Raw genomic sequence first — 26,401 nt, 5'->3', positions numbered from 1 at the left:
TAGTCTCATTAAAGCAGACAAGTGACACTACAGGTATCCCGTTATTTGTATTTTGATGACTTTTTGTACTGCCACTTTTAGTTTCGCCTCTGTGGTTTTATTCTAGACCTGAGGATGGCTCACGGTGGCTGAAACTTATTATTGGGTTACTGATAGTATTGGAAAAATCCAATATTATTCCAAAGTACCGTTATCCAAGATGGCGGCCATGACGTCAGAGAGCTCCCCCCCCTGTGACGTCAACCAAGAGGGCCGATTTTGGTGGTAAGTTTGAATTTTGGCGGGAAGATGAGGCAATTGGCCTACCTCCACTAACCTAACAAAAAAAAAAAAACGCCTACTTCAAACTTGTCTATTTCATATCACCGCCACCATTCCAAAGCATCGTTATTCAACATGGTTGCACGTGGTGTATCCACCACGTGGTGCGTGTATAGTTCCAATCGCCACCACCAAAGGGCTCTGTCATCACGTCAGCTGATGAGTCTTGGTCAGTCAGTCAGCGGGAGACTAAGAAGAACAATCATGAAGTGCCAGTTGACCTCCAGTGCAGTCACTCAGAACAGGATCAAACGGAAAAGTAAGTACCATACTTCACATTATTTTATCTCTTTCATTATCCTTATTATTCTTCTTCAAAGTTTTCATGTATTCGCTAATATCTAATGCTTCCTCGTCTTTTTTCCAACAGAGTCGACGTCACCATGCCTAGCTCCGCAGACCTGCATCATCATCAGCCTCGTCAACCGTCTCATCCGGACCTACACCAGTGGCAGCCGGCTCACCGGATCCAGCAGCGACCACTTGGGATCCTGAAGCCCACCTAGCTCACATGTTGGAGCAGGACAAGGAGCTGCTGCTCTCCGTCCCAGCCGGCCGAAGTGGCCGTGCGGTTAAAGGCGCTGCAGTCTGGAACCGCAAGACCGCTACGGTCGCAGGTTCGAATCCTGCCTCGGGCATGGATGTTTGTGATGTCCTTAGGTTAGTTCTAGGGGACTAATGACCTTAGCAGTTGAGTCCCATAGTGCTCAGAGCCATTTCTCCGTCCCACTCAGCAACTTGTGTGGTGGAGACGCGCGATCTGCTCACCACACAACGACCCCAACCACTGGTGGCGTTAAAGATCAACTAAATGGAGGTCAGTACTGGGTGCCGAGTTATAACTCATCCCAATCGAACACTCCTGTGATAGCGCAACCACCGAGTTTAGATACTGTAGACCAAAAGAATACATCGAGTGCCGCTACGCTATTCACCACGACATATAATTTAACCCCCAGTAGCTCCAAATGTGTAAACATTGCTATAGACGTACATCATGTCTGGGGTTCCAAGCTATAATGGAGATTGAAAATACACTCCTGGAAATTGAAATAAGAACACCGTGAATTCATTGTCCCAGGAAGGGGAAACTTTATTGACACATTCCTGGGGTCAGATACATCACATGATCACACTGACAGAACCACAGGCACATAGACACAGGCAACAGAGCATGCACAATGTCGGCACTAGTACAGTGTATATCCACCTTTCGCAGCAATGCAGGCTGCTATTCTCCCATGGAGACGATCGTAGAGATGCTGGATGTAGTCCTGTGGAACGGCTTGCCATGCCATTTCCACCTGGCGCCTCAGTTGGACCAGCATTCGTGCTGGACGTGCAGACCGCGTGAGACGACGCTTCATCCAGTCCCAAACATGCTCAATGGGGACAGATCCGGAGATCTTGCTGGCCAGGGTAGCTGACTTACACCTTCTAGAGCACGTTGGGTGGCACGGGATACATGCGGACGTGCATTGTCCTGTTGGAACAGCAAGTTCCCTTGCTGGTCTAGGAATGGTAGAACGATGGGTTCGATGACGGTTTGGATGTACCGTGCACTATTCAGTGTCCCCTCGACGATCACCAGTGGTGTACGGCCAGTGTAAGAGATCGCTCCCCACACCATGATGCCGGGTGTTGGCCCTGTGTGCCTCGGTCGTATGCAGTCCTGATTGTGGCGCTCACCTGCACGGCGCCAAACACGCATACGACCATCATTGGCACCAAGGCAGAAGCGACTCTCATCGCTGAAGATGACACGTCTCCATTCGTCCCTCCATTCACGCCTGTCGCGACACCACTGGAGGCGGGCTGCACGATGTTGGGGCGTGAGCGGAAGACGGCCTAACGGTGTGCGGGACCGTAGCCCAGCTTCATGGAGACGGTTGCGAATGGTCCTCGCCGATACCCCAGGAGCAACAGTGTCCCTAATTTGCTGGGAAGTGGCGGTGCGGGCCCCTACGGCACTGCGTAGGATCCTACGGTCTTGGCGTGCATCCGTGCGTCGCTGCGGTCCGGTCCCAGGTCGACGGGCACGTGCACCTTCCGCCGACCACTGGCGACAACATCGATGTACTGTGGAGACCTCATGCCCCACGTGTTGAGCAATTCGGCGGTACGTCCACCCGGCCTCCCGCATGCCCACTATACGCCCTCGCTCAAAGTCCGTCAACTGCACATACGGTTCACGTCCACGCTGTCGCGGCATGCTACCAGTGTTAAAGACTGCGATGGAGCTCCGTATGCCACGGCAAACTGGCTGACACTGACGGCGGCGGTGCACAAATGCTGCGCAGCTAGCGCCATTCGACGGCCAACACCGCGGTTCTGGTGTGTCCGCTGTGCCGTGCGTGTGATCATTGCTTGTACAGCCCTCTCGCAGTGTCCGGAGCAAGTATGGTGGGTCTGACACACCGGTGTCAATGTGTTCTTTTTTCCATTTCCAGGAGTGTATTTCCAAAAGTGTTAAAGTGCCGATTTCCGAGTTCGACTGGGTCGAGATGTGCCGTGCAGAGCTCTACATCAATCAGCAGATGACCACTGAATATAATCCAGCTCATTCCCCACCAGGCATTCGTCTTGCAGATGCTACACTTTCTATTACTATTGTATATGATGACTGCGCCTTATGCGTTCAATCAGGTGTCGACTGCGTCTATCTATGACATCCGTCAGTTATGAAATTATTCAACCTAGACTCCGCGATACGGCTTGCTCTCGAGAGACTGAATCGTTGGGTGCCTAGCAAAGAGGCAGCATAAAGTGATGTTCGAAACTCTCTACGTGTTAATAATGTACATATTGACGATTTTGAGCAGCACCTTCGTTCGCATATGACACTTAAACCTACAGACTTCCAGCTGAAATACGTGTGTCAAAAACCAGAGTACTCAGAGTCACCTATTGTACTGCGTGAGATACGTGCAGAATTTATTGCCAACCAAAGAGAATTATTTGGTAGATATTGTACAAGTTCTAAGAAGAAACGTACAGATTATGATGATACCCCGTAAATAGTACATCCAATGTACGATTTTTAAATAAATAATTTATATCTAATCTCAACTCGTGTTTGTCTTTTATTTCATACCACCACTCCCATTATAATCAAATTATTCCAATATTTTTTTTTAAATTCTACTCTAATTACGATCATCTTACTCTTCATATTTGTTTTCTTCTTGTAGACAGTATAGCTCAATAGGTTAAGTGATCGAACTATACTTGCTACACACAAATATTATTATTATTATTATTATTATTATCCTGCCAGTTATATTTTCTATTTATATGTCAAGTACTTGTTTGTACATGGCTCACTTACTATCATGGCTGGCTGGGTGAAGCACCCTCGCCACAAGGACTTTGTTGTCGGTGATTGGCCATGTGAAGATTCAAGTGAAGAGCAGAAGAAGAAGAACAAGAAAAACAGAATTCTCCTTCCCGATAATATACGAATAATTATTGTAGGCCCATCCAATTCCGGCAAGACTGATGTCCTCATGACTCTGCTAACGCATGGAGACAGTGTCCGATTTGAACATGTCTGTTTATTCTCAAAAACACTCTTTCAACCCAAGTATCAGCTATTGCTCGAGATATTTCGAGGTGTAAGTGGTGTTACATACACGACATTCAGTGAAAGCTGTGATATACCCCCACCTAAAAAAGCAAAACCGAACACAGTGCAGTATTTGGCGATGTTGCCGTCGAAAACCAAGACCAAATTGGAAAATATTTTTCTTTCGGTCGTCATATGGGTGCTGTGGTATTTTATCTAAGTCAAACATATTCCAGAATCCCCAAACAACTTGTTAGGGATAACGCAAACCTCATTATAGCCTTCAAGCAAGACAATCTTAATTTAAAACACATTTACCACACACATGTGGGAACGGATATGTCGTTTAATGATTTTGTTAAGATATGTGCAGACTGCTGGAACCATTCACAGTATGGGTTTCTCGTTATTGATAAAACAAGAAAACTGAAAGATGGTAGGTACAGACGAAACTTTCAAGAATTTTTGCATATGTAGCAAGGAAATAGATGTTAGCACATCAGTCTACGCCACACCATGGACAAATTCGCGCGTATGTCCACCTCTCAACCTGAGATGATTGGTGTACACAGACAGAACATTCGCTTGTACATGGATGCGAAAATTCAGGCTATGGCGCATAAAGTTGCAGGTATGCACAGGGAACTAGAGACGTATTACCAGACCGTTCTGAGAATGGTGACGCGTTAAATGAGCTAGTTAATCGAGTCAGTAAGAAAGGAACCGACTTAAGAGAAAGGGTCGATGCTATTCAGGGAAAACTAGATGTAGACCTGCTTGTTGTTGATAAGGGCGATCACGATCATGCTAAGAAGCGGAAGAAAATGAATGCATATATAAAGAGATGTCTGATTAGTATACGCTGAGATGTCGACGACCAAGCAGAAAGTCATTCAAGCGCGTAAAGCACTCCGTGAGAAATTACGGCTGCTGAGGTTAGGGCATACTGATCGTCAGCAAACACTAAGAGAGACCTTTAAGCCCGTTACTGAATCTCTCCGACAGCTCTCACCAAAAACAAAAACGACCCAAAACGACAGTCTTGCCATTGATGAATTCATTATTAGTCACGCACCAGGTCAGATAGACAGAACATTCGGCGTTAGCCCGGGAAGACCGTACATGTTGGGCGCGCATCCCATAACTGTAACAGAAGACAAAATACAAATAGGTGATAGTTTGACCGAACACCAGGCTTAATGAACCTTATTTTCCTAAGAACTACCAAAAAACCTATAAATTATTCAGTTAATGATAAGGACACGTACCGTGAAATACTACACATGACTGGTGTACACAAAATCACCAAAAGCCTAAGCAACAGGAAATATAAAACCATTATAAAACCAATACTTGAAGACAAAATCACCAGCAACGGTGGCAGCAGCGGTGGTGGTATTGACATTGGTCTTAAAGCAGTGAACAATCGAATCCCTCAGTATATATATTATGACGACCCCAACGAACTAATAGATTGACTACGTCTGCTTATGGCATCAGCTGCTGCAGGTAATACAGCTCATTCCAATGAAATCGTCTCCATAATCTCTGAGCTTCGAGAGAGAGGTATCATCGAATAAGTATGGAGACCGTAGTTCGAGAACTACGCAAACTAGCACGCAAAACATATCCGCGCAGGCATGTCATGATTAAAGGGTTGGATGACTTGTGGCAAGCTGATCTTGTAGATAAGCGGCAATATTCACGTGAGAATAATGGATTCAAATACATTTTAATGGTTATTGATACATACTCCAAATTTGCATGGGAATTACCAGTCAAACAAAAACCGGTCCAAATGTCGCTGATGCTTTTGAACGCTTTGCTACAGACAGGAACCAATCGGTGCCCAGAAAACTCCAAACCGATCATGGTGGTGAGTTCTACAATAGGTACTTGAAGACAGTGATGGAGCGGTATGGAATACATCACTACTCGACATTCACTCAGCGCTTGAACAGAACAATAAAAGGCCGAATGTGGATGCGGTTTAACCTTCGCGGCTCATACAAATGGACAGATATCCCCCCAGAAATAATTGCTCAATATAATAGAACCAAACATAGCACAATAAAAATGAGGCCAATCGATGTTCGTGATAATACACTCATGGATACCGTATACTTTCACATTAAGATACTCGATCCACGCAAACAGAAATTTAATGTAGGTGATTTGGTGCGTATCTCAAAACACAAGACCGCATTTGAGAAATAATACCTACCGAACTGGTCAACTGAGATATTTACAGCTTCAAATGTGCAGCGAACGAATCCTAGAACTTATTTATTGAAAGACAGTGAAGGTGAAGAAATTGTAGGCTCCTTCTACACTGAGGAGATGCAGAGAAGCTCAGAACCAGATCTTTTTCTCGTGGAGAGAGTCATAAGACGACTTGGAAATAAGGCCCTAGTCAAATGGCTTGGTTTTCCTGCTACTCAAAACAGTTGGATTGATGCCAGGAATTTGCTATATAATGAGCATTCATCGCCCACAACCGCCACAGTAGCCTGACATGCGGGATCGAAGACACATTAGGGGAGGCGGTGGTGTTCTGGACGAACTACCTGTGGAATTACACATCCCGGGGTATAACTACTGAGGACCTGGGACAAAGCTTCAGAAACGCTTGGCGCGAGGCGATAAGGGAGTGAATCTGCTTGTCGAAGCGTGTATGCAACACGACATTGCATACGCAGCAAATAAAGATCTATCAAGTCGTCACATTGCAGTTAGGATTATAGCTGATAAGGCTAAGGCGATACGGAAAAGAAAAGATATTGGTATAGGTCAACGCATCGCTGCATTCGCAGTTGATAAAACCATGCGCGGAAAAATCGAGTTGGGATTAGGAGTGACGAATTTCAAGCGAGTTATGAACGCTGCACGTCGCGCACTAAACAAGAAGAACAAGAAGGGTTGTTTGAAGAACTGTATCCTGACAGCGATGTATGCAGCTAAAAACGCAATGGAGGAAAAAGAATCACCAACGAGAAGAACAAGAAGATCGGTTAAAGCACCTCGTGTTCTACCAATACCCAAGACATCGGGCGGTTTTATTCCTTTTCTCATCCCGGCCCTCTCCGCGCCCTTAGCGATAGGTTCGCTCGCCGATGGGGCTGCAGCTATCGCTCGAACAGTCAAGAATGCGCAAAACTCTCAAGCCCAGTTAGAAGAGACGAGAAGACATAACCGCATGATGGAAGCCGCAGCCATTGGAAAAGGCCTGTACTTGAAGCCGTACAGGAAGGGTCTTGGTCTATACATAAACAAAAAAAAAGCCCATTAGCGGTCCTACCAGATCGACCATTTACAAATACAGACCTTCTTAAGTTTGTTAGGCATAAATTCAAGATACCAAGATTCCGTGGTGTGTTTATGAGGGATACATAACCTAATACTATGTGGAAAACTGGTGAATGCGGTATTGTGAATTTAGATGTTGTCGGAGGTCCTGGCACCCACTGGGTGGCGTACGTTATGAAAGGCAGTGTACTATTTCGACTCCTTTGGTGACCTGCAGCCACCCGAAGAATTACAACAATACTTCACTCACAGAAGACGTGTACTATACAATTATCAACGGTATCAGGACTTTAATACCTCTGCGGACATCTTTGCATCATCTCTCTCTTGACGTTCGCAGAGAAGAATAAGAACAAGAACTAACGTATATAAGCAGGATGTTTAAACATTCATTCATCAGTTGACGTTCAGATGCAATGTCGTACACTTTGACGTTGAAAGGATGGTCATCTATATTGCGTGCAAATTACTTCCCACCAATTGATTTGAGTGCAGGTCAATAGAGTGTTGCATTGATTGGACTGAAGACGTACAACAGCATCCCGAATATCACCGACACTAACAATAAACTGCATCTCGATATTAATGGTAAAAAAGATATTCTTGAAATAGAATCTGATGCATACGATATTGACGATTTAAACGAACTCTTAAAACAGTCTGGAAAAGGTATTGAACTACGTGCAAACATCAATACACTTAAATCTGAAATAAGGACTCTAAATACAACGATTGACTTTAACTAGAAACATTCAAAGAACCCCTGCTTGGATTCACAAAAGGGCAGATTTTGAAGAAAGATCCAACTAAATTTTACAAGTCGAATCAGTTGAGAGGCACCCACATGCCTTGCTCATACTGTGGAATCAAGCAGTCAGGCCTGCAGGATGAGTGGTCTGCCAAGCGAGTGAATTTGTTGTTATTTCTCGTGTAACATCAATGACTGATTATGAGCTCTAGTACCCACAATTAAGCTACAAATTATTCTCCTGTTTGAATATTACGCAACGGAAACGGATAACGCATATCAGACTATTAGTATTTTACACAACTCTGATTGTTCACTAAGCTCTGGCAATTCCACACTTTCTTTCTTACCCAACGGGTTAGACCAACACGTGGCCATCGCACTGAATATGAGTGGCGCACACATCATAAATTCTGGGTATCATGACTACACACTATTTGAAGAACAAGGCCACCAATCTTTTTCTTTTCACTATCTTTTTTATTCTGATAAATTCTATTATGGTTCAAAGATAACCTAAACACACCATTACATTTTATACAACAACTACACATGAGAAACTCCGCCCAGTGGGCATGGCTTTACATTGGTGATTCTCTATCTTATGGTCTCGTACTTATCTAACGCTACAGTGCACTTTCTGGATAGGATGGTGAATCTTTTGCTATATCTCACACTTCGATTCTCACACCCATCATCACGAAAATTTACTCCAGACCGAGCGGTACAAAAAGGAACATGCATAACCCACTGCCTCTGAACCTATCTTGCTACTCTCCCATGCAAACCACACATACTTAAATTACATGAAATACATCACACTGGCAACATACATCACATAGAATAGTCACAACTTTAGAATCACTTCACTTTCAGCTTTCCCACTTCAATTAGTATTCATCCCAGTTTCACACGACACTGCCCCACTTCATAACTTTTCTTTCCTACTACGAACTCTGTAGGATATATGCACGTCTTCCTGTGCAATGCAAGCCAAGTGGCATTGCTGGATAGACGGCTGACTCACCTTGCTTCTCTCTCAGAGTATTAGAGTTTGAATTCAGCGTCACACGGAAACATAACACACAAAGTTATATTAAGAACATATTCGTCACACACGGGAGTCCTCAACTGATACTAATTTCAAGTCCTGCACACGCCATTTCTTAAATATTTCCAACTTATAGTACTCACGCCAGTAATTCAGCTTAACTTTAGCACTCGGAAGTATTCCAACTTAGTACTAGCACTCGCAAGTACACTCCTGGAAATTGAAATAAGAACACCGTGAATTCATTGTCCCAGGAAGGGGAAACTTTATTGACACATTCCTGGGGTCAGATACATCACATGATCACACTGACAGAACCACAGGCACATAGACACAGGCAACAGAGCATGCACAATGTCGGCACTAGTACAGTGTATATCCACCTTTCGCAGCAATGCAGGCTGCTATTCTCCCATGGAGACGATCGTAGAGATGCTGGATGTAGTCCTATGGAACGGCTTGCCATGCCATTTCCACCTGGCGCCTCAGTTGGACCAGCGTTCGTGCTGGACGTGCAGACCGCGTGAGACGACGCTTCATCCAGTCCCAAACATGCTCAATGGGGACAGATCCGGAGATCTTGCTGGCCAGGGTAGTTGACTTACACCTTCTAGAGCACGTTGGGTGGCACGGAATACATGCGGACGTGCATTGTCCTGTTGGAACAGCAAGTTCCCTTGCCGGTCTAGGAATGGTAGAACGATGGGTTCGATGACGGTTTGGATGTACCGTGCACTATTCAGTGTCCCCTCGACGATCACCAGTGGTGTACGGCCAGTGTAGGAGATCGCTCCCCACACCATGATGCCGGGTGTTGGCCCTGTGTGCCTCGGTCGTATGCAGTCCTGATTGTGGCGCTCACCTGCACGGCGCCAAACACGCATACGACCATCATTGGCACCAAGGCAGAAGCGACTCTCATCGCTGAAGACGACACGTCTCCATTCGTCCCTCCATTCACGCCTGTCGCGACACCACTGGAGGCGGGCTGCACGATGTTGGGGCGTGAGCGGAAGACGGCCTAACGGTGTGCGGGACCGTAGCCCAGCTTCATGGAGACGGTTGCGAATGGTCCTCGCCGATACCCTAGGAGCAACAGTGTCCCTAATTTGCTGGGAAGTGGCGGTGCGGTCCCCTACGGCACTGCGTAGGATCCTACGGTCTTGGCGTGCATCCGTGCGTCGCTGCGGTCCGGTCCCAGGTCGACGGGCACGTGCGCCTTCCGCCGACCACTGGCGACAACATCGATGTACTGTGGAGACCTCACGCCCCACGTGTTGAGCAATTCGGCGGTACGTCCACCCGGCCTCCCGCATGCCCACTATACGCCCTCGCTCAAAGTCCGTCAACTGCACATACGGTTCACGTCCACGCTGTCGCGGCATGCTACCAGTGTTAAAGACTGCGATGGAGCTCCGTATGCCACGGCAAACTGGCTGACACTGACGGCGGCGGTGCACAAATGCTGTGCAGCTAGCGCCATTCGACGGCCAACACCGCGGTTCCTGGTGTGTCCGCTGTGCCGTGCGTGTGATCATTGCTTGTACAGCCCTCTCGCAGTGTCCGGGGCAAGTATGGTGGGTCTGACACACCGGTGTCAATGTGTTCTTTTTTCCATTTCCAGGAGTGTATTTCAACTTTTTGCTACATGTGGTTTCACTGTGACCGTTGGTCACTTCCGAAGATTACTACGATCCTCTTAACATTTCCTGCCTGTCATTTAATTCTCCCCCCAAAAGTTCCTGAAATAGAGAAATAATTATTCCAAACTACTCTTAAGTATTTCACATGCATACCATTTTCTCCACTCTTATGTCTTTACAGAGCACACCTAAGACAGGTCTTACCAACACAAGATCCAGCGCCAGAGTGCTGAAACATGGCTGTTCTTCAGGTCATCTCGCACCTAAGCCGAGGTGGGGGAACACCATGCTACCGTATTGGTCAGCCACATTTCAGGCGCTCAAAGCTCAGGTAAATTTCATCTCTTTGGTTCCACCAAAGGTGACCAAAGGACCGTCTCAAAGATGATCATATATTGCACATTCACTATCTATGGTTAGCAGACGACCATACATTCATTCATTTCACAGATCTCACCAAATTGGATGTAGGGATTTATTTTGTGGGAGTGCACATGTGATCAATTAAATAAATAAATTGTCATTTTTTCCTACACTGGTACCCGGCTTTGATGTATTAAGTGAAATTGAGTTATTATTACAAAAAATATGTTGTTCTGACAAGAATAACGAAGAATGTTGTACCCATTTTCAATATCGGGCGGTATTGTACCCTTTCACAGTCAGTGGATATACTCCCAGTCAGCACAATACGTGTCGAGTGTAACATTGCTACGAACTCCTGTCTCAACGATACTCTCATTCACACTACTTACGAATTCTTCCCATCAGTTGCAACGGGGTATAAGATTTTTGAGACCCCTGCCAACGCATGGTACCTTCCAGTGACTGCTCAGACATTGGGCTATTTGGAGCTGCGTATTGTGGATCAGAATAATAAACTTGTAGACTTTCGCGGTGAGGAAATCATTGTACGATTACATCTAAGACAAGATGGGCGTGCGGTATAAAACAAGTGCACGCAATCCACAGCACGCCACTTCGCTACTGGACAGCAAACTGATAACACCTGCGAACTACGAATTTCTTAAATCAGTTGGTCTCAAACCCCGCAATGACGTCATCACTCAATATAACCAGTCCAGTATAGTATGATGACAGAATTATACTTCAGGAATACTTCTCTCATAAATCTTACGCTTCAACCACTTTTAACAAGAATGATGAAATCAGGATTGTCCATACAGCACCAGGACGCACTCACGCTTCCGTGCAAGAGTTTCTTATATCTCGAGGGCTCATTCAAGAAAACTGATGGCACCGATACAGTGGGGTCCAAGCTGACACGCAATGCATTGGCATTCCTCTTCCAAGAGATTCGCTATGAACTGAATGGTTCTGAGATTGATCGTACACAAAGTGTTGGCATAACATCGACCCGTAAAACATACGTCTCGGCATCACCAGCAGATCTGCATAGTTTTGAAAATGCTGGATGGTTCATAGACGAGGCGAAGGATAGAACACCCCAGGAGTACAAGCGATTTACTGCATGCATACCTCTAAAAATACTTAAGGGATATTTTGAGGATACGAGACAGATTATTATGAACGCTAAACAGGAACTCATTCTCGTGCGGAGTGCGACAGACAATAACTCGTACATTCAAGGAGCTCAAGAAGAGAATAGGATCACTATCAACAAATTAATATGGAAAATCCCTCACATCAGTGTATCCGACGAGGAACGTTTGAAGCTTTTAAAAGTGCTGAATTCAGGTACAAATCTGTCACTGACATTCCGCTCATGGGAAATCTTCGAGTATCCAGTGTTACCGACCGCGAGCAGACAAACATGGGCTATTAAGACCCCCAGTCATCTAGAGACACCCAGATTCATTATACTTGCGTTTCAGACTGATAGAAGAGCAAATACAGCAAATGATTCCACCGTGTTCGATAACTGAAAGTTAACTAACGCCAAAGTTTACCTCAATTAGCCTCACGTATGACATGTATGCAAGGTTTCGTCATTCTTACTATGAAATTGCTGAAGGAGAGGGAGGGGGGCGGGGGTCTACTGAGTCCTCGTAAGTCCAACGAGCTTTCACCGATCATTGTAATAGACTGCTCTAAACAGAATGAGATCATTAAGTCTGAACCTATAGACGTTCGAATTTAATTTGAATCATCGACAAATTCCCCAGAACACACCGCTGCATATGCCTTAGTCCTGCACGACAGAATAATCAATTACTGTCCGCTCACAGGTGTTGTGCAGCGAGCTGTATAAATGAATATGTGCTGTCCTGTGCATTGATCACTTGACGATGGCGTCTCAGCCGGTGAAGATCATTGTAGATGTTCAAGGGTTCCATGATGGAGAGCGAAGACAGTTCATATTTAAAGATGTTGCTTTTGTAGCCTACACACAAGACGCAGGAATAATTGAAACCTTGTATATATGAAGACAGTAACTATTCTCCAAAGAACAGAAGACTGTTGATGACCGTGCAGCTTTTCCCTGGAATAAATGGTAACTAACTGAAAGCCTCAGCTGCCTCAGTTAGTTATCATTTATTCCAGGGAAAAGCTGCACTGTCATCAACAGTATTCTGTTCTTTGGAGAATTGTTACTGTCTTCGTATATATAATTAAAGGCTACCCAGCCATTGACCTTCGTCTGTGCGAATGCGCACAGGTTGGCCAAACTCTTACGGGAATCGCCAAAGCGTGCGCGAGTAATGAGTGGATGGGCAAATGTCTATAAGGTACATTACATAAGTAGAATTGTGGACAGTTGGGAATGTGAGTCTCACGGGAAGCATGCAAGGGATAAGTCCCTGCAGTCGCGCTATTCATCTGTGTCCTCGGTGGCTCAGATGGATAGAGCGTCTGCCATGTAAGTAGGAGATCCCAGGTTCGAGTCCCGGTCGGGGCACACATTTTCAGCTGTCCACATCGAGGTATATCGACAACACCCGTCGGCAGCTGAGGGTTTCAGTTAGTTATCATTTAATTGAAACCTTCCCTGCAAATATTCTATCACCAAGACCGTTCAAGCAAGTGAAATCTTGTAAAACACGGACCATTGCGATGATCCTGGCATACCCTATAAAGATATGGTGACTGCTCTTAAATTATTCGATCACAAGGACACCATCGTTTACGTGAAGGGAAAGGACAAACTCTCCTGGATGCGTCGAATATTTAAATTTGCATCTATTCAAGACCTTGAATGTTACGGATGTCCATCCATCCATCGACTGAAGAACATTTACCAAAAAAGTGCTTTTGTATCTGCATATGAGAATGTAAAATTACTTTTAACTTTTATTAGAAATAAATAATAAATTATAAGATTGACTGTTTTTTCTTTCTATGACACCCAACGTCCCTAGAATTATAAGTTTATTCGTTGATATTGTAGATGAAGGGAATTCCACTGGAACTGTCCGAGAGAGACACATACCTCGGCCTTTGACGTGGAATGCACCTACTGTCATAGTTAGGTGCCGATGCTTCAGATTACGGTCTCGAAAGTAGCTGCTGACGTAGGGCTGTAGAAGATAGTGCTGCAGGGCGCTGCGTGTGTTCGTGACAAACAGCCCATGTCCGGCACTTGTCATTGAAAGCAGGAAACCTTATAACTTTTTGCAGTGCAGTGTGTCTGTATCTACGTATTCTACATACACACACACACACACACACAAAAATAAATTCATAATATTTTTAATAAAAATAATAATGATTATTAGGGCATGAAATAATAACTTTTTTTAGCATGAAATAACTGAGTTTATTATTGAATTCAGAATTTCACAGTTTTCACATTATATACATATGAGTTTACATATACAAGATTGGTTTTTTACGAAAAATATGAACGTTCACATCTTTCTAGATAATTGTTTTAAAAAAAATTTTACATCATTCAGAAATATATAAGCATTCTGCTCAGATAAATTATATATATAATTTTAAGGCTAGTGCAGAGGTACTACTACAAGCTAATTACACACTATCTTACAAAGTAAATAACATCGCTAGTGAAGTTCCACCACAAAATAGAAAACACTTTTAAGTAAAGGCAAACGTATTTGTTTCAAGTCAGTGGCTCTAAACATTTTCCAAAAGAACAACAAATTGAATATATATTTTTTCTCGAGTAAGTCCATTTAAAGATTTTCAACTACCAGAACAAGGTGAATATATATATATATTTTTCTTTGAAGTGGTCGCCTGTAGACATTTTCCACTAGATCAAGCAAGTGAACATATACAAAGAATTTAATTAGTGGAACTCACATACTTAAAAACTAGTTCTGACTGGATGGCTAGCGGTAGGTGAAACTTACGAACTAAAATCTAAGCACTATAACGACTAACATTGAAGCACATATGAAGTGAGAAAATTTTATTATTTTTTTGTTCATACAGAAGTTAATTGGTAAAATTTATAGTCTTTTCATATATATATATTAATAATGGCCAACAATATGTAGATATAAAGACTTTTTAAATATTTTTTTCAATTTTATTTGTTTTTTATCATTTTCTTTGAAAAAATAATGAATATATTTACATACACACACACTTAACACAAGTTCGCACACATTCGCACACTCAGACATACATGGAAGCACGCAAACTGACACACACTACAAAACACTCTCATCCAGTATTTACACTATGATAAAAGAGCCAAACTATTTCCACGCATAACCCACATTCATAACATTCACACGCTCATTCCCTCTCTAACACTCAACCAGAGTCCCCAGCCCCTACTTTAGTTTCAAGTAAATAGTGTGAGTATGGGAGGGTTCCCACCCCATCCTCACAAATGACTCTTTTATCGTCATGAGGAGACAGTCTGACTTTAGACTGTAGCACAGTGTACACCTCGTGATCGAATGCTAGTTTGTTGAACCATGTGTGGACAAACGCCTTCAACGCTACGACCGTACAGGCACTGCAAACAGTCCTCGACCGTAAGCGCACGAGACGCGATCCGTCTAACGCCCTTTGCCCGCCTCAGAGTGCCCCCGTCTATTGTACGATATGCATATATTTTCGATCTCAGTTCCACAAACTCTACAATTGGTAAACCATTAGACTCGTCTTTCATGAGACCGATAACCTTCTTGTTCTCTTGAACAATACCATAAGGATTATTGAACTCATAAGAAGAGGTGTCGAATTCTTTACCATTGCACCTAATTACTTCATATGGATCACAGTTCTTGATCCAGCAGATAAAGCTGTCTGCATCCATATAAAGTAATTTTGGATCTACGAAATGAGGTTTCGCAAACTCATAGAGGAATCGGTACATGTAGAATTTGGAGATCTCGAGTATACACATCCCCAAATAGATAGGCTTCATAAACTCTACTGCAGTCTTCGACATCTCCACAGCTACAAAGTTTTCATTGAAGATGGTGACCCGCTTAAAATTTGGCCTGGCTATACATTTTTTCACGCCATAACGCCTTTCCCAAGCGGTTCTAATGACAACATCGCGTTTATTTCGTACATTCTGCATAGTTTTCCCGAAAATGGAATTATTCATTAATTTATAAAAGTCTTTTTCAAAATCATTACTCGCGACTGCCCTCTTTTCGGTATTTAGTTCAATATACTCCTTCAATCAGGGGGACTGCTTGAAGCAGATTGCCCGGTTGACTCTAACAAGCTCCATTCCTAATCTGAGGCACTGCTTGAGGTTACGATAATGAATAATATACCTCTGCTTATCCCCAACAGTGGCCAGCAGTTTAGGTTTGGTGCTTCCTCGTGGCATTTGTTGCTCTGGACTTAACGGCAAGTCGCTTGTCTCTCCATGCAGATTATTATGGTATGAGATGTCTGCCTCAAGCACATACTCTACATTAGAATCAGCCGCAAGACCCGTTATTTGTCAACCTAATCCCTTCAATTCGTCTTCGGCCACCTATTGGAATCCACTAACCGGCAGCGGTTGCATCATAGCATGCCCGTATAAATTGTTAACATCTAAGTACAAACTGTAACTAGAATCAAGGGATGCGTTGTACTCGACACCCATCCCCGGGTTATTTGCCTTGGTGTGCCTGTGAACACATTGACAAAGTCCGCCGCGGATCCCTCGCTCAAAAAATAGAAGCATTGCAGCATCAGTCAAAAGTTCAATGCTGCGGTCCGTTTTTTTGAGCATAGCGTCCCAGGACAACCCAGGTGCCGTGTAATAAAAGGTGGGGCCCAAAGAGTACGTGGTCATACATACACTCCGGAACTTTTCGAAAATATCTGCAAGCAAACACACGTCCGTGTCCATGTATAACCTTGCATATTCTCCCAAATTGGGGATGTTGAATTCCCGCCAGACATTAACAGCATGCCAATAACCTGTGGTAGTTATGGAATCGCCTGTGAGAGTACTGGTAAAAGAAGTGGTGTTGAGAAGCCTGGTTTCATTGAGTTTTGTCATACTATCAAGATACTCGTACGGGAAAACTCCTTTCCTAGTCGCAAGTTGAAACTTTTCCTCATAGGGAAATGCAGATCGAGTGATATGCATATCATTTCAGGTAGAGTCTCAACCAGTTTCTCGAGCGAAGTCTGCATAAATCGTAGAGAGTCAAGGAAGCGGAGCGTAATTTTTGGCGTCATTCGTTTTGAGAAAGAAATGTGCTTCTCAACACTATCAGGGAGGACATTGACCTGATCGTTGTTCATACCGAACTTAGCCAAGTGCCCAATGAGAAAATGAGCGTCATACACGCTCAAATAATGAACAAAAGACGGGTATGTGTCTAGTGTCAGCTACCCAGAGGATTCATTTAACAAAATGACATAGCTATTCTTAGTAACGCATAATGTAAAGGTTCAGCCAGTATTTCTTACGCGGACGCCACACAGTGAAACCCGGAGTTCCGCAGACACGGAAGGGAAAGTGTCACACAGTACAAATAGTCTGAGAAGGAACTTTGCGCCCCGGGACTCTGCCGGACATATCGAAACCAATACAGGTCCACAGTGACGAAATGTCCGGGTAGACCGAAAAGCAAGTCAGAGAAAGTGGATGCGAGGGTTGTGTCCGAGCAGGGCACACCTTCAAAATGGGTATTTAAGGGCATCCACGAGCAGCAAGAAGGAGAGCCGTCGCAGAAGTTGAAGAGGGCACAAGCAGACGAGGCCCGGCAACATCGAGAGGGTAGCAGCCGCTACTGATGAGTCTGTAGGAACTGCAACTACGAGGAGACGGTGATGCTCTGGTGGAAGCAACTACAACTGTCAGTTATGTAGAAGTTTTGCATTGGAATAGTTTTGAACAGGGACAGTTTGTCTCTGTCTCAAGTAGCCTCTACAGTTAGTTTCAGCAATAGAAGGAACAAGCCACTGGTGGGTGCTTGTCTCCTGTGAGATAGGACAAGGGTCCATTATTTAAACGAAGAGTGAATTCAAAGGTGGTAGTTCTCGTGAGAAGTCGTTTCCGACATAGAGTGACAAGTGGAGATTCTGGGTGAATCTATAGAAGTGTACAAAGGGGAAGGGTCTGACACCTGACATGTCCTTTGTGATATTAGTTCAATAAATTGCGTTAAAGGAGAAATCTCACCTTACTGTTTTGACAGTTCAGTGCTGCCAATTCCCCCCCCTTGTACTCGCTACCTATTGAAAGTATTGTCTAATGTATCTACACCTCCTACACGCCCTTAGACAGTCCAGGAGATTCTACTCCCTCTCACCTCCGCAATAAATGCTAGTTAAAGGGAACCACAAACCCATAATTGTCGTCAACATCCCGATTGCGCCACGCAGGCTCGACCAGCTCAATGTTGGTATCTGGGACCTGTGCTGGGACGTGACAAAAAATTTTTGGTGTCAGATGTGGGGTGGTGCCGTGTATGTGTAGATCCATAATACCACGGTGGGGGAAAGATAAGGAGCAGCAGACAGTTGTACCACCGAGTATCGCCGCAAGAAGAGGAGGCCCGTACGAGTAGCAGCGGCCAAGACCCGGCAGACCAGAGGAGCCCAGCAGCCCAGCGAGAGATCGAGCAGCAGAGCCAGCAATAGGGAGCCCTGGCAGAGCCCAGCAGACGGGACGAGCGGCCCAGCAGCAAGCAGCAGACACAGGCAAGACAGCCCATCGAAGTACACTCCTGGAAATGGAAAAAAGAACACATTGACACCGGTGTGTCAGACCCACCATACTTGCTCCGGACACTGCGAGAGGGCTGTACAAGCAATGATCACACGTACGGCACAGCGGACACACCAGGAACCGCGGTGTTGGCCGTCGAATGGCGCTAGCTGCACAGCATTTGTGCACCGCCGCCGTCAGTGTCAGCCAGTTTGCCGTGGCATACGGAGCTCCATCGCAGTCTTTAACACTGGTAGCATGCCGCGACAGCGTGGACGTGAACCGTATGTGCAGTTGACGGACTTTGAGCGAGGGCGTATAGTGGGCATGCGGGAGGCCGGGTGGACGTACCGCCGAATTGCTCAACACGTGGGGCGTGAGGTCTCCACAGTACATCGATGTTGTCGCCAGTGGTCGGCGGAAGGCGCACGTGCCCGTCGACCTGGGACCGGACCGCAGCGACGCACGGATGCACGCCAAGACCGTAGGATCCTACGCAGTGCCGTAGGGGACCGCACCGCCACTTCCCAGCAAATTAGGGACACTGTTGCTCCTAGGGTATCGGCGAGGACCATTCGCAACCGTCTCCATGAAGCTGGGCTACGGTCCCGCACACCGTTAGGCCGTCTTCCGCTCACGCCCCAACATCGTGCAGCCCGCCTCCAGTGGTGTCGCGACAGGCGTGAATGGAGGGACGAATGGAGACGTGTCGTCTTCAGCGATGAGAGTCGCTTCTGCCTTGGTGCCAATGATGGTCGTATGCGTGTTTGGCGCCGTGCAGGTGAGCGCCACAATCAGGACTGCATACGACCGAGGCTCACAGGGCCAACACCCGGCATCATGGTGTGGGGAGCGATCTCCTACATTGGCCGTACACCACTGGTTATCGTCGAGGGGACACTGAATAGTGCACGGTACATCCAAACCGTCATCGAACCCATCGTTCTACCATTCCTAGACCGGCAAGGGAACTTGCTGTTCCAACAGGACAATGCACGTCCGCATGTATCCTGTGCCACCCAACGTGCTCTAGAAGGTGTAAGTCAACTACCGTGGCCAGCAAGATCTCCGGATCTGTCCCCCATTGAGCATGTTTGGGACTGGATGAAGCGTCGTCTCACGCGGTCTGCACGTCCAGCACGAACGTTGGTCCAACTGAGGCGCCAGGTGGAAATGGCATGGCAAGCCGTTCCACAGGACTACATCCAGCATCTCTACGATCGTCTCCATAGGAGAATAGCAGCCTGCATTGCTGCGAAAGGTGGATATACACTGTACTAGTGCCGACATTGTGCATGCTCTGTTGCCTGTGTCTATGTGCCTGTGGTTCTGTCAGTGTGATCATGTGATGTATCTGACCCCAGGAATGTGTCAATAAAGTTTCCCCTTCCTGGGACAATGAATTCACGGTGTTCTTATTTCAATTTCCAGGAGTGTAGTAATAAGGTCCTTTGTAATTTTAAACAATGACGTCCTCCAGTACTGATAAGAATGGCATAAGCGCGAAAGATGCGTCACTTTTAGTTCCTAAAGTTTTCGAGGGTAACCAAGGGCAATTACAAGAGTTCATTGAGAATGTGAATGTTTCGTTCGATGTTGTTAAAAGTGAGGACCAGAAGTTATTGTTCCAATATGTAAGGTCCAAAATAACAGGGGAGGCCAGGTCGAGGGATCAAACAAATAATTGGCCGAAGGTTCGAAGCATACTGGAAGAGAATTATTCGGATAAGAGAACCATAGATTTCTACGCATGTCGCATGGTAATATCTGGGAGAATCTGTAGCACCTTGGGGTAATAGGATAGACGAGCTATCCAAAGCGTTCAGAGTTGCCTAACACGAGTAACAGAGAAGGCGCAGCTGAAAGGCGCATTACAACTGGCTTACGCACTCTGATGGTAACCACTTGCTAAGTCGAACGTGGAAAAATACTTGGCCTTTCCTAACTTTTCCAGTATTTCTGATATATTCGGTAATAGGAACGCTCCCCTACTGAAATCTCATTCAACTTTCTGTAATCCGTCACCAACCTGTACTTCATTTGCGCACTAGCATCAATCTTCTTTGAAACTAACATTACTGGTGCGTTCCAGGGACTCTGACTTTCCACAATAATATCATCAGCCAACAATTTCTCTATATGTTCCCTCAATATCTGTTTCTGTGCTTCTGGAATCCGATATGGTCGAACATTGATAACTTTGCCATCATGCTCAGGCAGTATGGGAAGTGTATGCTTTACTGTTTCTGTAAAGGATAACCTGTCCCCCTTTAAACGAAACACATCGCAATATGCACTACACAATTTCTGCAACTCATGCTTTTCTTCTTCGTTTAAATGCTCCGTTTGTAAAGCTTCTCGGACCTGTAAGCTGCAATTCCTATAACTTTTTGCCTGTTCCGGCGAGTCTTGCACTCTTCGTACTGCGGCTTCTTTTCTGCCACTAATTGTATGGAACTTAAATCACATTCTTCCTCTCTTGTATTCAGTACACTAATGATACACTTCCCTTGTACGTTTCGTACAATCGCTTCTGGAACATAAATACCCTGTGTTATCTCTTGTTTCGGTACAACAATCTCTTCACCTTCTGAAATAGCTCCTTGTCCCTTGACGCAAATTCTCATAACTTTCTCCTCCCTTGGTCCGATTGTTCCACTGTTGTCGCGACTTTCGCGTTCCTGGCTGTGCGTCTTCCCGCCTGTTGGCTGTTTCGGCCCGTTACTCTCACCGACGACACTCTCGTCCTTTAAATTTTCGTGGCGCGGCCTATAACATGGTTTCTTCCCACACTTTCCATTTGTCGGGTCCTTACCCTTCTGATGCGCATTTATCTCTCTCATGCTTTGCACTTCTCTTGGTTCCCTTGTTGCTTCCTCTTCGGGCACTGCTAATAATGCGGTTGTCCATCCATTTATTTCTAACTTTTTGTTTCTGTAATCAATGACTGCTCTTTGCTTTTGTAGCAAATCTCTGCCTACCAAACCATTATACGGGACATCTGTTCCCTTGCTTAACACACGAAATGTGTGTTTCCCCAACACAGTTTCGATTATTCTCAAAGTTAATATCACAGTACAAAGCGTACTTACTGTACCATTTGTTACCCCTTTTAACCTCCGCACTTGTGCTCTGTTAATTGGTAACCCTGGGATCATAGCTTCTTCCTTAATTAGACTAATATGTGCTCCTGTATCTATTAAAAACTTCAATCCTCTACCGATTTCTTCGCAATGAGTCGTCATAACATCATTTTCTGTCTCGCAGTCTATCACCCTAACCTTGGGCCATTTGATGGTGGTAACACGTGACTGCTCCGTATCCCACCTACTTAGTTTCCCGAAACCACTTTCTTTTTTCCCGAGGTTACTCCTTTTTCCATACATTGGTATGGGGTGCCCGTATTTATTACATATAAAACCCTTGGGGGTTCGGCAGTCCGTCGCCTTATGCACACGTCTCTGACATTTCTCACAAATTACAATTTTACTACACTTAGCATCTGTATGCCCTGACTCATCACAATTATAACAAAAATTCGGTAACCTCCTAGCTTCCTCTGCCCTAGTGGGTGTCTTTACCCATCGTACTTAACTAATCATCTTTGGTTTCCTACATTCTCTAGCAATGTGACCCTTTTTCCCACAATTATAGCATTTTTCTCCCAGGTTATTTCTAATTTCCGTCTCTCTACGAACCCCTTTATGAAATCGTCCCTTTTCTTTCATCGATAGCAGTGCATTTTCCCCCTGCTGTGCTATTTCTACTGAATCCCCAAGACTTATTTCTTCCCCTCTGCTGCGCACAATTGTCTGTATTCTATCATTTACTAGTCCCTGAATAAAGCATGCACGACCTAAAACTCTAGAACGTTTAAAGAAATACGGTTCATGGAAAGTAATGAAAGGTGATGTCGAGCAATCCTTTAGAACATGTGATAAATGACAGCGAAATAAGTTTACGCGGAGTAAGATAAAGATTCCATTAGTTGTTGCAGACACGGCCGAAACTGTGTTTGAGAAGTGTTATATGGACGTAGTAGTTGGTCCTTTAGACGTAACAACAGGAGGTAATAGATATATTTTAACATTTCAGGATGATTTGAGTAAGTTCACGGTAGCTATTCTAGTGGGGGGCAAGACGCAGATACAATAGCTGAGAAATTCGTTGAAGAAATTATATTACGATATGGAATTCCATCAGTATTGTTAGCAGACCAAGGATCAAACTTTCTGAGTCAAGTGTTTAAGAGATTATGTAAGATATTGAGAATCAAAAAGATCCAGACCACTGCTTTTCACCCCCAGATGAATGGAGCATTAGAAAGGACGCATCGAACGCTAGTGGAATACTTAAGGCACTTTATAAACGAGGACCACAGCAATTGAGATAAGTGGGTTCCTTACAGTACGTTTGTTTTTAATACTACCCCTCATAGCAGCACCAGGTATACCCCATTCGAGTTACTGTTTGGGAAAATTGTGATTGTAGCAGGAATCTTACAGAAAGAGACAGCCACAATAGGGTACAATTATGACGATTATGTAGAGCAGTTCAAAACAAGAATGCAGGAAGCACATACGATAGCACGAGAGAAAATGAGGCAAAATTAACCAACAAGGCTTACTATGACAAAAGACAGAGAATTCCAGAAACTTTAAGATAGGTGACAGAGTGCTGGTACATGACGAGACCGTAAGACGTGGGAGATCGGAGAAACTAGATTCCCAATTTAGAGGTCCCTACGAAGTAGTGGAAGTAGATTTGCCTAATGTAGTATTGAAAACACATAGAAAGCATCAATTAAAAGTACATGCTAACAGGCTGAAGCCACATTATTAGGCTATAAAATTTCGCTTACAGACCCAGCATGGTGCCCAGACCAGTGACGTTTTGGATTTGGATTGTCATCCGCGTGGGGTGGTCATACTGTTTACAAGCGCTTGGATAAGCGGACAATGTCGTGGAAATTCACCCGGTAAAGGCGTCTCCAGGTCTGTACTACCACCATGAAGCAGAAGTAGAAATTACTAGTACAACGTGGAAACTGGTAACGTATGTTAACATTAAGACATTGGATGAGAAATTCTATGCTGCTACAAGGATGGGAACAATGGCGGTGTAACAAAAGTGAAAAGCTAGCGCGTTTAAACATTAGCAGAACTGAGTGTAACGTATTAAGTAATGGAGTCGAACAGAGTGTAGAAAGGTTACGAGAAACGAAATCACTTATACGTCAATTAACTATGTCCGGAAGGCGGCAGAAAAGAGGTATTTTTAACTTTGTAGGAGAAATCAGTAAAATATTGTTCGGCACTCTGGACGACGCGGATGCTGCATATTATAAAACGCATATCGATCGGATGGAAGCAAGATCCGAGCAGTTATCGAAGTTGTCAAAAGAGCAAGTGGCAGTAGCCAGAGCCACGCTGACTGGTCTAAATAGAACGGTAGAATCAATCAGTTCGAATGAGCAATTGCTCAAGAACGGAATGTCCAAGCTGGAACAATTTATCGCTTATTCATTGAAAACAACTGATCATGGGTTGAAACGGATGGCAGCATTCATGACGATCAATGAGCAGCTCCTACAGTTGCAAGGCTTGTTTAATGAGATAGGTGCGTAATATGAACAATTAGTAAGTGCCATAGTTCACGCACAGAAGGGTATCCTTGGACCTCATATTGTGAATCCAGTGCAGATTGTTCAGAATTTAAGATTAATTCAAGACGACTTAAGAGACGTAAGATTTCCCATCCCTCTAGTAGAAGAATATGGGTATATACTTTTAAAAGTTATGGATCTTGATGTATTTGTAACCAAGGAAGTATTAGGTTATGTATATACCCCTAATTGAAAATAAGGAATTTAGTCTATATAAGATGTTATCACTACCAGTGGAAGTAACGGCTGGCACAGGACAGTTTACTTACATACAGCCGGAAAAGGAATATTTACTGTTAGATAGCTCTAAAAAGTTATATGCTAAGGTATCCTACGAGCATTTAGAATGTAAGGAAATAGATAAGAATAGTAAAATATGTAAACAGACGTTTGGCCTAATATCAATGTATGACCAAGAGGACTGTGAAGTGGTTACTACAAGATTCACAAATCCCAACTAATTGTGTTAAGAAAATGATTTCCTTGGAATGAAGTTTATGGACTCGGTTACGTACCAATGAATTGTTGGATATAGTACCTAACGAGGAAGACATGACGATTTTATGCAGTTCACATCCGTCACAGGACGTAAAACTTCTTGGGAGAGGAATGATAAAATTCAAAAAGAATTGTAAAGGATAAGGTACACAAATATATTTTCCAATCAGACAAAGTGATTCAAAGCAATTATACTAGGAAAGATATTATACCTAACGTAGATATTAATTTAGATTATTGTGAGGAAGTGAAAACGAAAATTAATGAGTCGGAAATAAGATTTGATTTACCTTTGAAGCACGTCACTTCCAATCTAGATGATTTAAGAGTAGCACGTAAAAGACTGGAAGAAATTAGTAAAATCATAGACAAGGAACAAATTGAATTAGAGAGAGAGAGAGAGAGAGAAAAGAGTCCAAACATATTCAATTACTACGTATATCAGTATAAGTTTAATTACCATAGTCATTGTATTTCTGTGTTGTGTGAAGTGTAATTGTTGTAAACATTTATACAAGAAGTTGTTTGATGAGAAGGGAGGAGGGAGCTGTTGTCGTTCGATTTGTGTAAGAACAACTGTAGTTAATGCAACTGAAACATATAGACTACCTGTAAGATCAGGAGACAGAGACGAAGAAATAGTAATTTATGAAAGGCATCCACGAGATGCGAATGACAGAGTATTTATAAAGAATAGACGATAAAACATAGCAAGTAGTCATTTTCTTTCAGGGTAATATAAGGACAATTTTTTGTAATACTGTGATGTAAAGTTGTTTCTCTTTCAGAAAAAAAAGAATTGTAATAATTTGATGTATTAACGGCACTTTGAGTAGTGTGCATTAATGTACTCTTGGGGGGAGGTGTCAGGTCCCCAGAGGATTTAATTAACAAAATGACATAGCTATTCTTAGCAACGCATAAAGTAAAGGTTCAGCCAGTATTTCTTACGCGGACGCCACACAGTGAAACCCGGAGTTCCGCAGACACGGAAGGGAAAGTGTCACACAGTACAAATAGTCTGAGAAGGAACTTTGCGCCCCGGGACTCTGCCGGACATATCGAAACCAATACAGGTCCACAGTGACGAAATGTCCGGGTAGACCGAAAAGCAAGTCAGAGAAAGTGGATGCGAGGGTTGTGTCCGAGCAGGGCACACCTTCAAAATGGGTATTTAAGGGCATCCACGAGCAGCAAGAAGGAGAGCCGTCGCAGAAGTTGAAGAGGGCACAAGCAGACGAGGCCCGGCAACATCGAGAGGGTAGCAGCCGCTACTGATGAGTCTGTAGGAACTGCAACTACGAGGAGACGGTGATGCTCTGGTGGAAGCAACTACAACTGTCAGTTATGTAGAAGTTTTGCATTGGAATAGTTTTGAACAGGGACAGTTTGTCTCTGTCTCAAGTAGCCTCTACAGTTAGTTTCAGCAATAGAAGGAACAAGCCACTGGTGGGTGCTTGTCTCCTGTGGGATAGGACAAGGGTCCATTATTTAAACGAAGAGTGAATTCAAAGGTGGTAGTTCTCGTGAGTA

General features: G+C 44.2%; 1 protein-coding gene across 1 annotated transcript; it reads left to right on the top strand.

The window, feature by feature from the left end:
• Positions 1 to 23,951: 23,951 nt before the first annotated feature.
• Positions 23,952 to 26,146, top strand: LOC124623110. The gene is made up of 3 exons (XM_047148900.1): positions 23,952 to 24,141; positions 24,346 to 24,449; positions 26,021 to 26,146. The coding sequence occupies exons 1-3, from the start codon at positions 23,952 to 23,954 to the stop codon at positions 26,144 to 26,146; spliced, it is 420 nt and encodes a 139-aa protein (XP_047004856.1).
• Positions 26,147 to 26,401: the final 255 nt, after the last annotated feature.

The sequence above is a fragment of the Schistocerca americana genome, chromosome 7 (assembly GCF_021461395.2).
Source record: "Schistocerca americana isolate TAMUIC-IGC-003095 chromosome 7, iqSchAmer2.1, whole genome shotgun sequence".
Taxonomy (NCBI): domain Eukaryota; kingdom Metazoa; phylum Arthropoda; class Insecta; order Orthoptera; family Acrididae; genus Schistocerca; species Schistocerca americana.
The sequence above is the reverse complement of the archived record's forward strand: the minus strand, read 5'-3'. Positions and strand labels throughout refer to the sequence as shown.

Coding starts and splice junctions, on each gene's coding strand:
- LOC124623110 (XM_047148900.1), top strand. CDS start 23,952: ATGTCCGGAAGGCGGCAGAAAAGAGGTATTTTTAACTTTGTAGGAGAA. Junction 24,142..24,345: donor AGCCAGAGCCACGCTGACTG/GTCTAAATAGAA, acceptor ATGAACAATTAG/TAAGTGCCATAGTTCACGCA. Junction 24,450..26,020: donor TTCAAGACGACTTAAGAGAC/GTAAGATTTCCC, acceptor GTGTCCGAGCAG/GGCACACCTTCAAAATGGGT.